Below are 14,266 nucleotides of genomic sequence, written 5' to 3' on the forward strand. Positions count from 1 at the left end.
GCACAAGCCTCTTGCTAACTGGGGTCTGGATTCTGTGCGTCCCTTGCATCACGTACATTACCAATAATTAGGTCGTAGATAGGATCTAAAAGGCACTGCGCTTCTACATGACCCTTAAGATAATAATAATAATAATAATAATAATAATAATAATGATAATAATAATAATAATAATATTTAATATTTATATTGCGCATTTTCTATAAGAATAATCAAATGCGCATTACAGACATTACATTAAATTTAAAATAAATTTAAAATAAAACCTACTTACAATTACTATGGAATCAAAAAGACGAAAACTACACTATTTACAATTAAAAAGTAATTTCCTAAAAAACTGTAAAAATGTAAATATGAAATAACTGTACTAACAAAATGCCTTGATGAATAAAAATGTCTTAAGCTTCTGTTTAAATTCACTTGTGATGCAAGCAGATCTAATGTCTATGGGAAGACTATTCAAAAGCCGTGGCGCTGCCGCCATGAAGGATCGATCCCCCATGGTGACTTCTGTAAAACGCTTTGGAGTGCTCAGGAGAATTCCCTTGTTATTTCGTCGTAAGTCGTAAAGGGATGGCGGTAAGACGGAAATTAAATCAATTAGATATTTAGGAGCTGAGCCCTGGAGTACTTTGAAGGTGATCAAAAGGATTTTGAATTCGATACGTAGTCGGATAGGCAACCAGTGAAGTTGCTGAAGGAGCGGCGTAATATGACAGTGTTTAGGCGCGCAGAAGATCAATCGCGCACTAGCGTTCATGACACGTTGGAGTTTTTGCATATGATGGTCAGGAACTCCATAGAGGAGACTGTTGCAATAGTCTAACCTACTGGTTATAAATGCATGAATCAGTTTCTCAGTACATTCACTAGTGAGGTATTTTCGTATTTGTCGAATATTATACAGATAGAAGAATGCACTACCACAGGTCTTTGTTATATGTGTTGCCATATCCATGTGCGAGTCGAACCAGGAACCCAGACTTTTTGCCCAGTGTACGGGGATTACATCAACATCGCCAACCCTAATACTACTGACAGACACTTTCGATAGCTGCTTTCTCGTTCCGATCACCAGAAATTCAGTTTTATCATCGTTTAACATCAACTTATCATTAATAATCCATGAACGAACATCTGCGATGCAGTTCTCCATGGCAACTAGCGCCTCAGCTTCACACGTATCCTCTAATGGGCGAAATGACAAGTATAATTGAGTATCGTCTGCATACGAATGTACAGACGGCATGTGAGATTTAATTATACTGAAAAGTTTGCTAGCATAGATAGTAAAAAGTAGGGGACCAAGGCATGAACCCTGAGGCACCCCACATTCTAGGTTAAACTTTTTGGAAAGAGCACCATTAATTGTAACTGTTGCGATCGACCTTTCAAATAGGATAGAAACCATTGAAGAGCTAACCCACGTAGGCCGAGCCATGACTGAAGTCTATGAATAAGAATATCATGGTCCACGGTGTCAAAGGCGGCGCTAAGGTCCAAAAGAACTAGGAGTGTCACATGACCCTATCCATATTCATAACAATATCATTCTTGACTTTCAGTAACGCTGTCTCAGTAGAGTAATGCTCACATACGCACTCTGCATTTCCGGGAACAAGCCATTTTCCAACATGTGGGTCTGCAACTGGATAGCAACTGCTTTCTTAGTAAGCTTAGAAGTAAACTGTAGGTTGCTTATTGGGCGGAAGTTCTTGTTTAGTACCAGTTCTAGTCCAGGTTTCTTAAGCAATGGATGCACCAAGGCATTTTTCCACTCACCAGCGAAACGACCAGTCTTTGGTGATAAATTAATCATCTTTGTGATGACAGGGAGTAGATGGTCCAGATGTATAGACAGTATAGAAGATGGAAGTGGATCAAGGTCACACGATTTCTTACAGGCTAGTGCTAAATTCTTTACATCCTCCTCAGTGAGTGATGCGAATTCAGAGAAAGAAGGGTCCGTAGTCATTTCCAAGACGGTAGTAGAATCAGATTCTTGGACAGCACTGGGAGGGGCCTGAGTGCTGGCCATCACCTTGGATCTTATTACAGTAATGTTACGAACAAAGTAGTCCCCCATATCATTGGCGAGCTTAACAGCATCCGTGTGAGGCGGGAGAGTTTTAACAGCTTATCAGCTGTTTAGGAGTGATGACAGCGTCGTGTTGTAGCAATTAACTAGTTTGTCCAAGTCATCAGGGGGATCTATATACACAACAGAATTGCGAATGTCCTCAGCGAATAGTTCAGAATCAATAGACTTCAACTTCCTATATTCAGCGCATCAACATAAATTCTTGCTATAGGCACCTTCCTCGCTGCGTTGTCAATAAGCAACATGACGTTAAAATCTCCCGTGAACTGATCCTCGCCGACAAGGTCATTCTTGACTACAATTCCACTGCAAACGGTATCTCTTAAAACGTCGACAGTCTTCTCTCCAACTCTGCCCTTTACAACAGGCATCTTACTTCTTACTCCAGTTAAGGGTTCAACACATGCATTACTTAGCAACGGAACTTTCTTGCCACAGGCTAACAGAAGCTGATCATTTTGAATACACGACTTGACTTCCTCGGGGGTAGTGTTAAGATCTGGTGACTTAACCAAACAGCCAGCACTGACTTGACGACGTTGCACAGGGTTACCATCTTTACCTTGGCTTCCTGACTTCCGTCCAATTGATCAACAGTTCCTCGCCTCATGACCTCGCTTGCCACATAGGAAACACTTTCTTGCTGGAGTTGGGCAGTTAATTGCTTTGTGTCCGCGGGCATTACACTTATAACACTGGAGAGCTGTTGTGTCACTCTGTGTGTTCTTTGTTTCTTCTGCCTGGGGCTGTACTTGCAGCTTCTTGTTCGCAGAGCTGACGATGTGCTTTCCATGTGCTTCCAAGTATTGATCGGCGATTTTCGCTATCTGGTCAAGCGTTTCCAGGGCTCTTTCACGAAGGTGAATACCTTCCACAATTTTCAGGCCTTCAAAAGAACGTTCAGTATGCGACAATTCCAACCAACGCAACAAGTATCTCTCCAGTCGCACTATAAACTGTTCTCGGCTCTCATCAACTTCCGGCTTTGATGCTCTAAATTTATGGCGTTAACCATCCTCCGTAAGGTCATATCTCTTCATCAAAGCTATCTTTACTCGGTCATTATCTTGGGCTGCTTCCTCGGATAACCGCGAATAAACTTCTAGCGCACATCCAGACAAAAGAGCACTAAGTTTCGAAGCCCATCCTGTCTTCTCCCATTTAGCTGTCGCTGCAAATCTTTCAAATCTTTGAAGATAAGCGTCAAGGTCATCTTTGCCATCAATAAAAGCGGGGGGTTTCGGTGCTTTGGCCCTATCCACTCTGTCTGCAGGATGCCCGTCAGCACTCGCCGCCGCCAAACGTGCAATTTCCAATTCGTGCTCTCTTTTTGGCGCTTCAATAGCCTCTTTCTGTTTCAACAACTCGGCTTCCATCTCCAATTTTCTTAGTTCGCGTTTTTGTTGCCTAGTTTTTCTCTCTTCGTCTTCTCTTTTGCGCCTTTCCTCCTTCTCTTCCTCTTCCTTTTCTTCTTTTAATTGCCTCCTTTTTTCTTCTCTTTCTTCCTGTTCCCTTCTTCGTTTTTCTTCAAATTGGCCACTTCGGAAAATACTATAATACTCTTTGTTTGTCCCCCCAAATTTTGCATACACATTGTTTTTGTTTTCTCTTGGGACCATTGTAATTCATAAGAGAAACTGAAAACAATGCTTATGCAAAATTTGGGGGACAAACAAAGAGTATTATGGTATTTTCCGAAGTGGCCTATTGTCTACGTTTGTCTTCTTTTTCTTCCTCTTCCCTTTTTCGTTCTTCTTTCAATTGTCTACGTTTTTCTTCTTTTTCTTCCTCTTCCCTTCTTCTTTCTTCTTCCAATTGTCTACGTTTTTCTTCTTTTTCTTCCTCTTCTCTCACAAACTCGAGAAGCTTTTCCCCTCCAATCCGAACTTTTCTCCAATCTGTGTAAACTTATCCACTTCCACAGCAGTAGTTCACACAATATCTACTTCCCTGAAACACTTCTTCTTACTTTTTCTGTAACTCCTTCTTCTTGAACTGTCCTTTCCTGGTTTCTGTAGTCGGCAAACAAATTAATTCCTCTCCCGGACCAGGCCCCCAATGTTACGAGTTCGAATGTTTTAAGGACAGGTAGCTTGCAAACTAAACTGAATGCAGGGTTGTCGGAACAACAACAAGAAGATTTATTCCAAAGTGAACGTAGTTTCCACGAAGTAAAACTCTGAACAACACGTACTCGATAAACTTACACGGTCTCCACCAATTTGAATAAATACTGCTTCTGTCACACTTGACTAAACACGGCTAACGCCAACTCTCTTCGCTTGTGAAAAACTAGTTAAAAAAACTTCGCTTGGACTCTTCTACCTATATACTCTCACAATAAGCTTCTAGATCTTTCTAAAACAGTAAACAATCTAATTACAGAAAGATTACAAAACACACTGATTTAGAAACCCTTACGCACGAATCTGAAATTAAACAAACTACGAACTCTCACGAAGCTTCTAGAAAGTAACACTAGTTATGCAATGCAAACATTACCCTCTAATAGTTAAATCTGTTGAAATATAAGTGCTACACGGCCAACGTTTGCAAAAACGTTACCCTTCCTTGCACATATAAAGTTGCAACAGTTGCTATTGTTTTGTTATCCTCCAAGTCAGGCTCAAAAAATTGTTTTGATTTGTTTCTTCATTTCCTTGTTTTTCGGAACCTGTTATTATCCGATCGAAACAATTAACTTTAGAATACTTAGAATGAAATTCCGGAAACTGATTACAATTTTGCTTCGTTATCATTCCAAATATTTCGCAATTGACTTTTACCTTATATTTGAGAAATAAGCAAGCTCAAGTGAGTATTGTCGACAAGGCTCTCTTAGAGCGCCGAAGTGAACTTCCTCGGAGAACCATGCATAAATTCGGGGCTGGCCAAAAATTACAAAACGCATTAGTACATAAATGTTGCCTAATAAAGTTTCCTCACATGGGCTTGTCGTGGTAGTGTTAATTTTTTTGGCAACCCCGATATTGCTATGATTTTTTCGTTTCTCCGTTCCGTCCTACCTAACTGCCCATGGGAATCTGAGTTTTGTCACAATTTGCTTCTCATTCTTTTACAGTTTTGCACATGCGCACTGACATACGGCAAGCTTTTACGCCTGTCTTAACATCCGGTATCCGAAGTAGGAGCCGGAAATCATCTCGCTCTTAACTACCCTGAGGACTAAGTCTTTTTTGGTCTAATGATTGCTTGCTGATAGGGTCTTCCAAGAAGTACAAGGAAGGAAGAAACTGGCCAAAGCAGTGAAAACCTATTGCAAAGCTGCTGGTTAGAGACCTTAGAAGCATTCTATAATTTTCCTCTAAAAAGGAGTAACTGCAAATAAACGTAGCACACAAAATATCAGGTCTGGGATTTTCAGTAAGAGGAGAGGATATCACGACATCCATTGTCGACTAACTCAGGTATCCATTGGATAGTGATAAACTTACTCCCTCTACTAACTCAGATTTACTGAATGAGCGATCAACGTTTGAGACAACCATTAGAGAGGTTAAGCATGACGTTTACCCCAAACGGCAAACGTCTTGAGTGAAATTAGGGTTTTGCCACAAATGTAAGAACCCTGCTTGATGTTAGCTCATTTCTGTCCTCTTAGCTCGAGATATCAAGAAACGTTTTAAAGGAACGAGACAAGTTAAAATGATAGAATTCCCACGCTTTTAAGACAAGTAGGAGCCTTCCGTTTCCCGTTGGCTGTAAACGTCATACTTAAAGGGAAAGTACGGCCTAGAAAAAGTTTTTCTGAATCGAAAGTTCTTCATCTGCACTCATTTGGGCTTAAGGGCCCACAGACGGATTTTTCGCCGCTGCTAAGGAAGTGAAATGTTACTTCCGGTAACTGATGTCATCATATCATGAGCTGACAAGAAAACCCAGGCACAAGCAAAAGTCACCGCACAAAGTGTTGTTTCCATCGATGGATTTTCCTCGCCCTTCCCCGCGTTCGTTCTCAGATCAACTGCGCATGCGTAAACGAACCGACTTCCGGTTTGAGAAAAAAGCTAAATTTCCGGCGGTTTTAAATTGAATTAATTTTTTTTTACATGGCACGTTTCACCCCCATATACAGAATATAGCTAAGCGTTGATTTTTTAAAATCATCTTTTTTGAAAAAGTTAAGGGTGTTTCAGTATCGTTTATGTCTTTAAAAAGAACATTTTTCAAAATAAAAAGAAAGCCATGCTTGGCTAGATGCAAAAACGAATACAGATTATCAAACCATCGATTAAATACTCAAATTGCGTAGCACGGAGACAAATTTAGAGTTTTCTTTTATTGGTCACGTGACCATGGGCGTGGTATGATGACGTCATCTTTAGGGTCATTGGCTTTAATACAAAAGTTGGAAACTGACCAAAATAATGCCAAATTCTCTCAAATTACTTAACCATTTCATCCTTAGCAACGCACCCCAAAAAATACGCCAGTGGGCCCTTAATGTGTTTAAGTAGCCAACAATAACGCTTCAATTGAAATCCGGTACCTTTGTTTTTGTGCTTGCAAACAAGGCTATGACGTAGCAATAGTCAAGGATTTCTTCGGATGACTAGATGTAATTGACTTAAACAAGGAAAGCACAGGCGAGGGGAAATTGTATTAATATTGGCTCCACCATCAGAACAGATTTACCTCATGGTTGTTAAACAGGGTTTTATACGTGAGTTATATGCAGGAGTTTTATGAAGCGAAAGAGAGCTTGCAGTGTTATCCAGCGCTCGTTGCTGTGAAATAAACACCTGGAAATCAAGTTTAATCTGTCTACCGTGGCTTTCTACGAGATCCCTGTTACAACTTCAAAACAAACGATCGATTTATATATTTCCATCGAATGGTGTGAGTAAATCGTTTCAGTAGTGTCTATGAAGCTAACAAAATTTAACTACATTTCAAGTTGTTTATTTTACTGCCTGGAAAAGGGCATAACAGTGAAAGTCGTCTATTTAACAAATTGATGTCAGTTTTTTATGCGTCTGTCCTGTTATTGATCATAAATTGCTTCATAACATTGTCAAAGTAGCATCGCCTCGTGGATCCACAGACTACTTTGACAATGTTATGACGAAATTCATGATCAGTAACAGGAAAGACGCATGTGAAAACTGACATCAATTTGTTTTTTACAATAACAGCAAGGCAGAGGGGTCAAAATTAAGTCAAAACTCAAGAAGAAAGCGAGACAAAAATGCGAGAAACTTCAATCTGACGCGAGCAATATCGCGTGATTATCGCATAAATTATAAATTTGTGTCTGTCCGCTTATTGACAATAAAAATTAGCCAATGAGCGCGCGAGGATTTTTGCAGTCATTGTAAAAATATTACTTGATTCAGTTTTCTCGCTCCAGTATAATGATATCTTCGCTTCGACTGATTGACTGAGATTTCAGTATGTTACCAAGACCAATATTCATATACCTGAAGATCCTGCTTGAAGTCCTCCTTAGCAAAATGACTGACCCGAACAGACAATATATAGCAGTGAGGTTTTCAGGTTTGAGGAATCCATCCACGTTTTATTTTCGCAGGTCAACTTTTCTTAAAATTTCATTTTCTGGTGGAATTTTTTTAATTTTAATATGTGTTCTAAGTCTAGGCATGTGTCTAGTTTTATCCCCCTTGAAAGCGTATAAAAACGCAACAGCGGTAATTGTTGCTGTGAAAAGGCCTTGCTGTGTGTATTGAGCAACATCGGAGAGTTTCGTTGGCAAAACAAATACGTTTGCGGAAGCATCAAAGATGGCTGTCGCAGAAGAAAGAAAGTGAAAAAGAAAAGAAGGTACGCTTGTCGAATATTTCTATGTCGCAAGTTTAAGGTTTTGTCTTGTTTACATTTGCTCTGGCTGATTTTTGCCGCCTAGTTTGATTGATCAGAGAACCTACAAGTATGAAGTGACTTGAGTCTCTGTCGCACTTATGGCCTAGTTGCCTTACTAGCTTGCTTACCGTTTACCATAGTAAAAAAGGTCATGCAACATTGAGAAAGTGATCGGGGAACGAAGAACTTGATGAGGTCGAACAGGTTTGTTGACTATTGCTACGTTGTAACACGTCATATCCAAGATGGCGCTCTCCAAGTCACGAAGAGGCAACTTCAAAGTGCTCTTGTCACATTTTTACAGGGAACTGGACAAAACGGCAATTATTTTTCGGATTCCTGGGGAAAAGTTTTAGCAATATAGAGAAACATTTTTGTATGTGCACAATGAGAAAGAAATATGGATAGTGGCACATGGCACGAGTAGTTCAAAGGCCAGATAACTTTCTCCAGTGGGTAAGTATTGTGGCCAAGAACTGCCAATGACGATTTGACAACCACCAGGTAATTTTTTCGAACAAATAATGTTCAAAAAGAAACGTAAGTCAATATCGAACAGTTTCAATCTGTATTAAGATTGCAGGATTTTCTCACGTATTTGTATAGCACATGTACAAAGGCGCGTACGACACCTTGAACACCCTTTAATTTAAATTAAACACCCGAAAAGTTACATGGTTGAAATGTTGCGTTTGAAGTGAAGCAATTTGAAATCATCTCAGGCTTAAAGTATATTTCACTGAGGAATTTTTTCTTTGCTCAAAAGACATTAATGTTTTAGTTCTCTGAACATTTATAAGCAACTTAATGAAAGGGCAATTCTTTTTTTTAACCAAAAAAAACAAAAACAAAACAAAACAAAAACAGGCATACTGATGAAAATCAGTAAATTTCGAGCACCTTTTTCAAACGTCGAGCATTATTTAATCACTTCTTTGTCATTTTTGAAGCACCATTTTCCAATTTGCCAGCGCAATCGGGATAGACCTACTGTCAAATCATTTTTTGGCAAACTTCGCAAGGCCAAAAAATTAGGAAATACAAGTCACCTTATAGCCTAATTTTATGGATGGAAAACTTAACTATCATAGATTTGTGCTATAAAAAACTGCTTTAAATAAGACCTATTAGAAGAGAAATAACGATTTTTCCAAGTGTTGAAAATCGCGATTTTTGGCCAAATGGCAAAAACAAACAAACAATGAGATGTGATGTACCACAGGGTAGTTCCCTTGGTCCTCTTTTATTCTTACCTTACATAAACAACCTTTCTAACTGCTCTGATAAACTGAACTCTAGGACTTTTGCTGATGACACTAATGTTTTTGCTTCATCAGATTCTATTCGAGATCTTGAAAAACTAAATAACAGAGAGCTGGCTAAAATTAAAGAATGGTGCGACCTAAATAAGCTCTCTATAAATATTAACAAAACTAATTGCATGATTGTTAAATCCCGTAAAAAGACATCAGGAAACCAAAATGTTAAATTACCAAATAAAGATGAAAACAGTGAAATACAGACATGTAAAAACTAGCGATAAAAAGTTAAACTTCCGACGTTTTGGCGACCTCATGACGCCATTATCAAGGAGTTGGAAGTGAACATGCGAGTTCATAACAGATACAAAATACTCCAAGTTTGCATAAGTGGAGGAGAGCTAGACAAAGACTTTAGCTCGGATTGAATCTGTTTGCACGTTCAGCCGTGGTCTTAATTGTTTGATGTACAGCATTTTGTTAACCAGACAGTCCAATTTGTTCATGCATTCCTTCAACACTCTAAAGCAGCAAAGGAGGTCCTCAGGGACAGCACCCGTGTTGTCTTGATTGAACGCTTCCGTGCAGAAGATGACATACTCTTGTGACCATCCACGCGTGTATGTAGATGGCCACGTGTGTAGCCAACATAGCTACCTGTATCGCACAGGTTACATTGAAACTGGTACACAGCGCACTGTTGATTAACCAGCTGTGGTTTGTCCTCGCATTCTTGGAGGTCTTGGCCAATTCTTCGACTGACAAAGAAGGGTTGGAATGTAGTTTGGAGCTTGAGACTTAAGTCTTTTAACTGAGTCTTAACAAAGTTAGCAGGATCCTGGTCCTTAAATGGTATGACTGCCTGAGTCACGTCATCTCGCACCATTTCACATTATTGCAAATGTTGGTCAGTAACTCTTGAGTTGACAAAGGTATTAATGGTAGAGTTTATAAGGTGTTGGGGGTACTTCAAATGAGAGAACAGGGACTTTAAGCGTTCACACTCCTCCGAGAAATAGGTACATGCGATCAAGCATAGTTGTTAATAAGGTTTTTTTTTTTCTTCCCCATAGTAAGAAGGACGTTTACAGAGAAAAAAAAAAAAGGCTTTGTTTATATCGGTTGTCGACGTGACTATGGTAGTGGAGAAGTAGACCAGTACTGATAGGCTTCACACAGACCTTAGTCTCGATTTGGGGCACTCGGTTTAGGAGGTGGGTGCCCATCCTGCTCTCAGTTTTGAAATGGAGGAAGGATGGAATGCTTCCTTTTGCCAACTCTACCATTAATACCTTCGTCAACTCAAGAGTAACTGACCAACAATTGCAATGGTGCAAAATGGTGTGAAATGACGTGACTCGGGTAGCCATACCATTTTTAAAACTAAAAATTTTCCACAAGCATATGCATAGGCAGGTCCCACCTTCCCGGGGTTTAAAATGCACACCATTAATTAAGAGATCAGGCAACTTTTACTTAATCGCACCTTTTTACGTTCTAGAAGTTTTAAGAAATCGCCCATTTCATTGAATTATTTTGCATTGGTCCAGTCCCTCTGTGACAAAATACCACAAAATCAACATGTAAAACTAAAAAGTAAAGAACTTTCCATTTGTTTGGTTCCAGGCCCTAGCAAGAGTCTATCGCCCAAGAGTAAGATTTACCCAAATTGTCCTAGTCCTCATCAGCGTCAGAAAAGTGTCTGTTTTTTAACCAACTTTTACGGGAAAATAAACAATAGACCAAATCGGCTAACTCAATGTTGCGCTCAATTCAAACTCTTTGGAAACAAAACACTTTTTTCCAGGAATTTCCATATCATTTAAATGCGAATGCTATATTAAAATTTGTTATTTCCAAACATTTCTACTTTTCTAGGTTGTTTTTCAGCTTATAGACATTTGCCTCTTAAAACTATTAATTTGCTTATTTAGCTTTGGCCAACCTTACAGAAACACAGAAAATACACATACCCCGAGACTGTCACTTAATGATATTGTAAATGGAAAGTTGGTATAGAAAGCTAAAGAGTATACATCTCACCTGGGAAACATACTGCAAAAGCTTGGGAGTTATTTTGAAGTATTTTCAAGGGCCAAAATAACACGACAGGTATAATAATAATATGCAACTTTCATGATTCTTGAATGGCAAATAAATGTGACAATATTTGCAAAACTCAAGATTACAATGATACAAAACTAATAAAATTCATATGAAATATCTAATAAACATATACCATGTCAGCTGAAATTAAGTTGATGCGTCCCATTTCTTAACTGTGTAAGGGATAAAGCTATTCTGGAAACGTTACATGCAACATTTAAGTAGTGGAATTTTGCTTGCGTTCCAGACAGAGTAGACAGATTCAGTTATTGAAGGTGAAACATCATTGATTTTGTCTTCAGGTCGCATTATGGTCTTGTGAAAGCGACGACAAAGCTCATCTCTGCAGTCTTGGAGGGTGGGTAGTTTCAGATGAGCGAGTTGCTCTCGGTAGGAAAGGCCAGGAAGCATGATCTTTGTAGCTCGTTTCTGTATTTGTTCGAGTTCGTCAAACAGGGCAATAGACAGTGAAGAGTGCCACACAGAACACGCATATTCAACAACAGGTCGAATAAAACAGCAGAAAACAGAACAAAGGTCTCTAGGAAGCACACCACTTTACTTCAAACACCGTAGAGCGTAGAGACGCTTACTTGCTTTTCTGCAAATAGTTCCGACGTGCAAGTCCCACTTAAGATTATATTGGATCGACATTCCTAGGAGTTTGGTTGCTTGAACGCAGTCCAGCGGCACGTTTACGATTGTTAAAAGCTGCAGGATAGGTGAATGCAGACATTATTTAATTCAGGTATTAGCCAAAGCAGTTCGAGTAAAAATAACCACTCTGGCAATCGTTTTTAAAGCCATCTCTCTGTGAAGAACGTAAATGCTCCTCTCGACAACTTCCTGATTGAAAACACGTACCAAGTACAGCGATTCAGTCATTAAAGTTATATTTAAAGAGCACTAACCACTCTTTTCCTGTTTGTGCTGTCCAAATTCAAAGGTGACGTCATCACCAATTAGCACAAATGGCGCTCAGTGTTTTATGGTAGAATAATTCTTTGTCTCCCGAAGAGATTTCATAGCATGGTGAAAAGCTGTACTTGCACTTTTCAAGTGTTGGTAGAAACTCTTCCTGAACATGAAGATCGCCTCATTGTCGATTGCCCAGAGTGACACAGGAACAGACCGGGTACCAGCACACAGGAAAGCCCTGGCTATTCCCACAATACCCTCAGATTTTACCTCTCCTGGCCTCTATGACAGCAACTCAGCACAACCAGACTTGCCTGAAGACGAACTGCATGAACAGCACTCAATATTAACATGTAATCTTCCTCTTCAGGGATCTGGGATGTGCGTTCAGGATTTCGGGCCAAAGCAATTTCTCCAAATTTGTCGTCTCCATGTGCAGCAATGTGGATTAAAGCAATTGACTTCATTCTTTCCAGCACCTCAGCTTTGGTTGCATATTTTCCTGTAAGAGGCACAGTCTGCAGAAGTTCTCCAATCATATCAACCTCTTCTTTTGTGCATGGCAGCTGTCCAGACATGGGATCAGCAGTGAAAGTAGGGACCTCCTTCAAGCACGGATCACCCACAAGCAGCACTTCATTCTTACTTTGGAAGACATCAGGTGCATTAGTGATCAATCTTAAAGCAGTCAGCAAGGGAATTACACGGATCCTACCAGAGTCACTCAATGCAAGTCTGCGATAGGACTGACTAAGACATCATACGAGGGCTGCAAAGAGTGTTGCCAAGATTGCCATAGGCTGTTCCTTCTCCGACCCTGTCCCATACCTCTTTTACAATACCAAGATCTTAATTGTGGTACTCTATGGCTTCCTTAAGCTTACCAAGACTGTCATAAGCAATGCCGAGATTGCAATAGGCTGTCCCTTCTCCAGCCCTGTCCCCTACCTCTTTTGCAGTACAAAGACGTTGATTGTGGTACTGTATGGCTGCTTAAAGTTACCAAGACTTTCATAAGCATTGCCGAGATTGCAATAGGATCTTCCTTCTCCGGCCCTGTCCCCTACCTCTGTTGCAATACTAAGATTTGGATTGTGGTACTCTACTGCTTACTTAAAATTACCAAAACTTTCATAAGTGTTGCCGAGATTGCCATACGATGTTCCTTCTCTGGCCCTGTCCCCTAGGTCTTTCAGAATACTAAGATGTTGATTGTAGTACTCTATGGCCTGCTCCAAGTTACCAAGACTTTTATAAGCGTTGCCGAGATTGGCATAGGCTCCTCCTTCTCCAGCCTTGTCCCCTACCTCTTTTGCAATACAAAGACGTTGTTTGTGGTACTCTATAGCTTGCTTAACATTACCAAGACTGTCATAAGTAATGCCGAGATTACCATAGGCTCTTCCTTCACCGGCCCTGTCCCCTACCTCTTTAGCAATGCTAAGATCTTGATTGTGGTACTCTATGGCTTGTTTAAAATTACCAAGACTTTTATAGGCAATGCCAAGATTGCCATAGGCTCTTCCTTCTCTGGCCCTGTCCCCTACCTCTTTAGCAATGCTAAGATCTTGATTGTGGTACTCTATGGCTTCCTGAAAATTACAAAGACTATCAGAGGCAATGCCGAGATTGCCATAGGCTCTTCCTTCTCCAGCCCTATCCCCTACCTCTTTTGCAATACTAAGATCTTGATTGTGGTACTCTAAGGCTTGCTTAACATTACCAAGACTTTGATAAGCAATGCCGAGATTGCCATAGGCTCTTCCTTCTTTGGCCCTGTCCCCTACCTCTTTTGCAATGCAAAGATCTTGATTGTGGTACTCTATGGCTTGCTTAAAATTACCAACACTTTGATAAACAATGCCGAGATTGCCATAGGCTCTTCCTTCTCCGGCCCTATTGCCTACCTCTTTCGCAATATTAAGATCTTGAATGTGGTACTCTATGGCTTGCTTAAAATTGCCAAGACTTTTATAAGCAATGCCGAGATTGCCATAGGCTATTCCTTCTCCAGCCCTGTCCCCTGCCTCTTTTGCAA

At 40.1% G+C, this 14,266-nt stretch overlaps 3 protein-coding genes across 5 annotated transcripts in view; all 3 read right to left on the reverse strand.

The window, feature by feature from the left end:
* Positions 1-370: 370 nt before the first annotated feature.
* Positions 371-1,252, reverse strand: LOC138053187 (uncharacterized). Its single transcript, XM_068899847.1, has one exon. The coding sequence runs from the start codon at positions 1,250-1,252 to the stop codon at positions 371-373; it is 882 nt and encodes a 293-aa protein (XP_068755948.1).
* Positions 1,253-2,271: 1,019 nt separating this feature from the next.
* Positions 2,272-3,480, reverse strand: LOC138053188 (uncharacterized). The gene is made up of 3 exons (XM_068899849.1): positions 3,117-3,480; positions 2,710-2,990; positions 2,272-2,610 (listed from the first exon to the last, which is right to left on the reverse strand). The coding sequence occupies exons 1-3, from the start codon at positions 3,478-3,480 to the stop codon at positions 2,272-2,274; spliced, it is 984 nt and encodes a 327-aa protein (XP_068755950.1).
* A 7,837-nt stretch (positions 3,481-11,317) lies between these two features.
* LOC138051458 (tetratricopeptide repeat protein 28-like) overlaps positions 11,318-14,266 on the reverse strand; it is a 51,834-nt gene continuing 48,885 nt past the window's right edge. For all 3 annotated transcript variants that reach the window (XM_068897653.1, XM_068897655.1, XM_068897654.1), the window contains exon 7: positions 11,318-14,266. This exon is cut by the window's right edge and continues 1,049 nt beyond it. In XM_068897653.1, the coding sequence (XP_068753754.1) occupies positions 13,338-14,266 (929 nt within the window). In that variant the 3' untranslated portion in view covers positions 11,318-13,337.

The sequence above is a fragment of the Montipora capricornis genome, chromosome 6 (genome assembly GCF_036669925.1).
Source record: "Montipora capricornis isolate CH-2021 chromosome 6, ASM3666992v2, whole genome shotgun sequence".
Classification (NCBI taxonomy): domain Eukaryota; kingdom Metazoa; phylum Cnidaria; class Anthozoa; order Scleractinia; family Acroporidae; genus Montipora; species Montipora capricornis.

Excerpts from the sequence above, each read along its gene's own strand:
- LOC138053187 (XM_068899847.1), bottom strand. The coding sequence starts at position 1,252 with ATGCCGTCTGTACATTCGTATGCAGACGATACTCAATTATACTTGTCA.
- LOC138053188 (XM_068899849.1), bottom strand. The coding sequence starts at position 3,480 with ATGGAAGCCGAGTTGTTGAAACAGAAAGAGGCTATTGAAGCGCCAAAA. Across the intron at positions 2,991-3,116 it reads ATATGACCTTACGGAGGATG|GCCTGAAAATTGTGGAAGGT; the intron begins GTTAACGCCATA and ends GTTCTTTTGAAG. Across the intron at positions 2,611-2,709 it reads GTGGCAAGCGAGGTCATGAG|TCACCAGATCTTAACACTAC; the intron begins GCGAGGAACTGT and ends TGTTTGGTTAAG.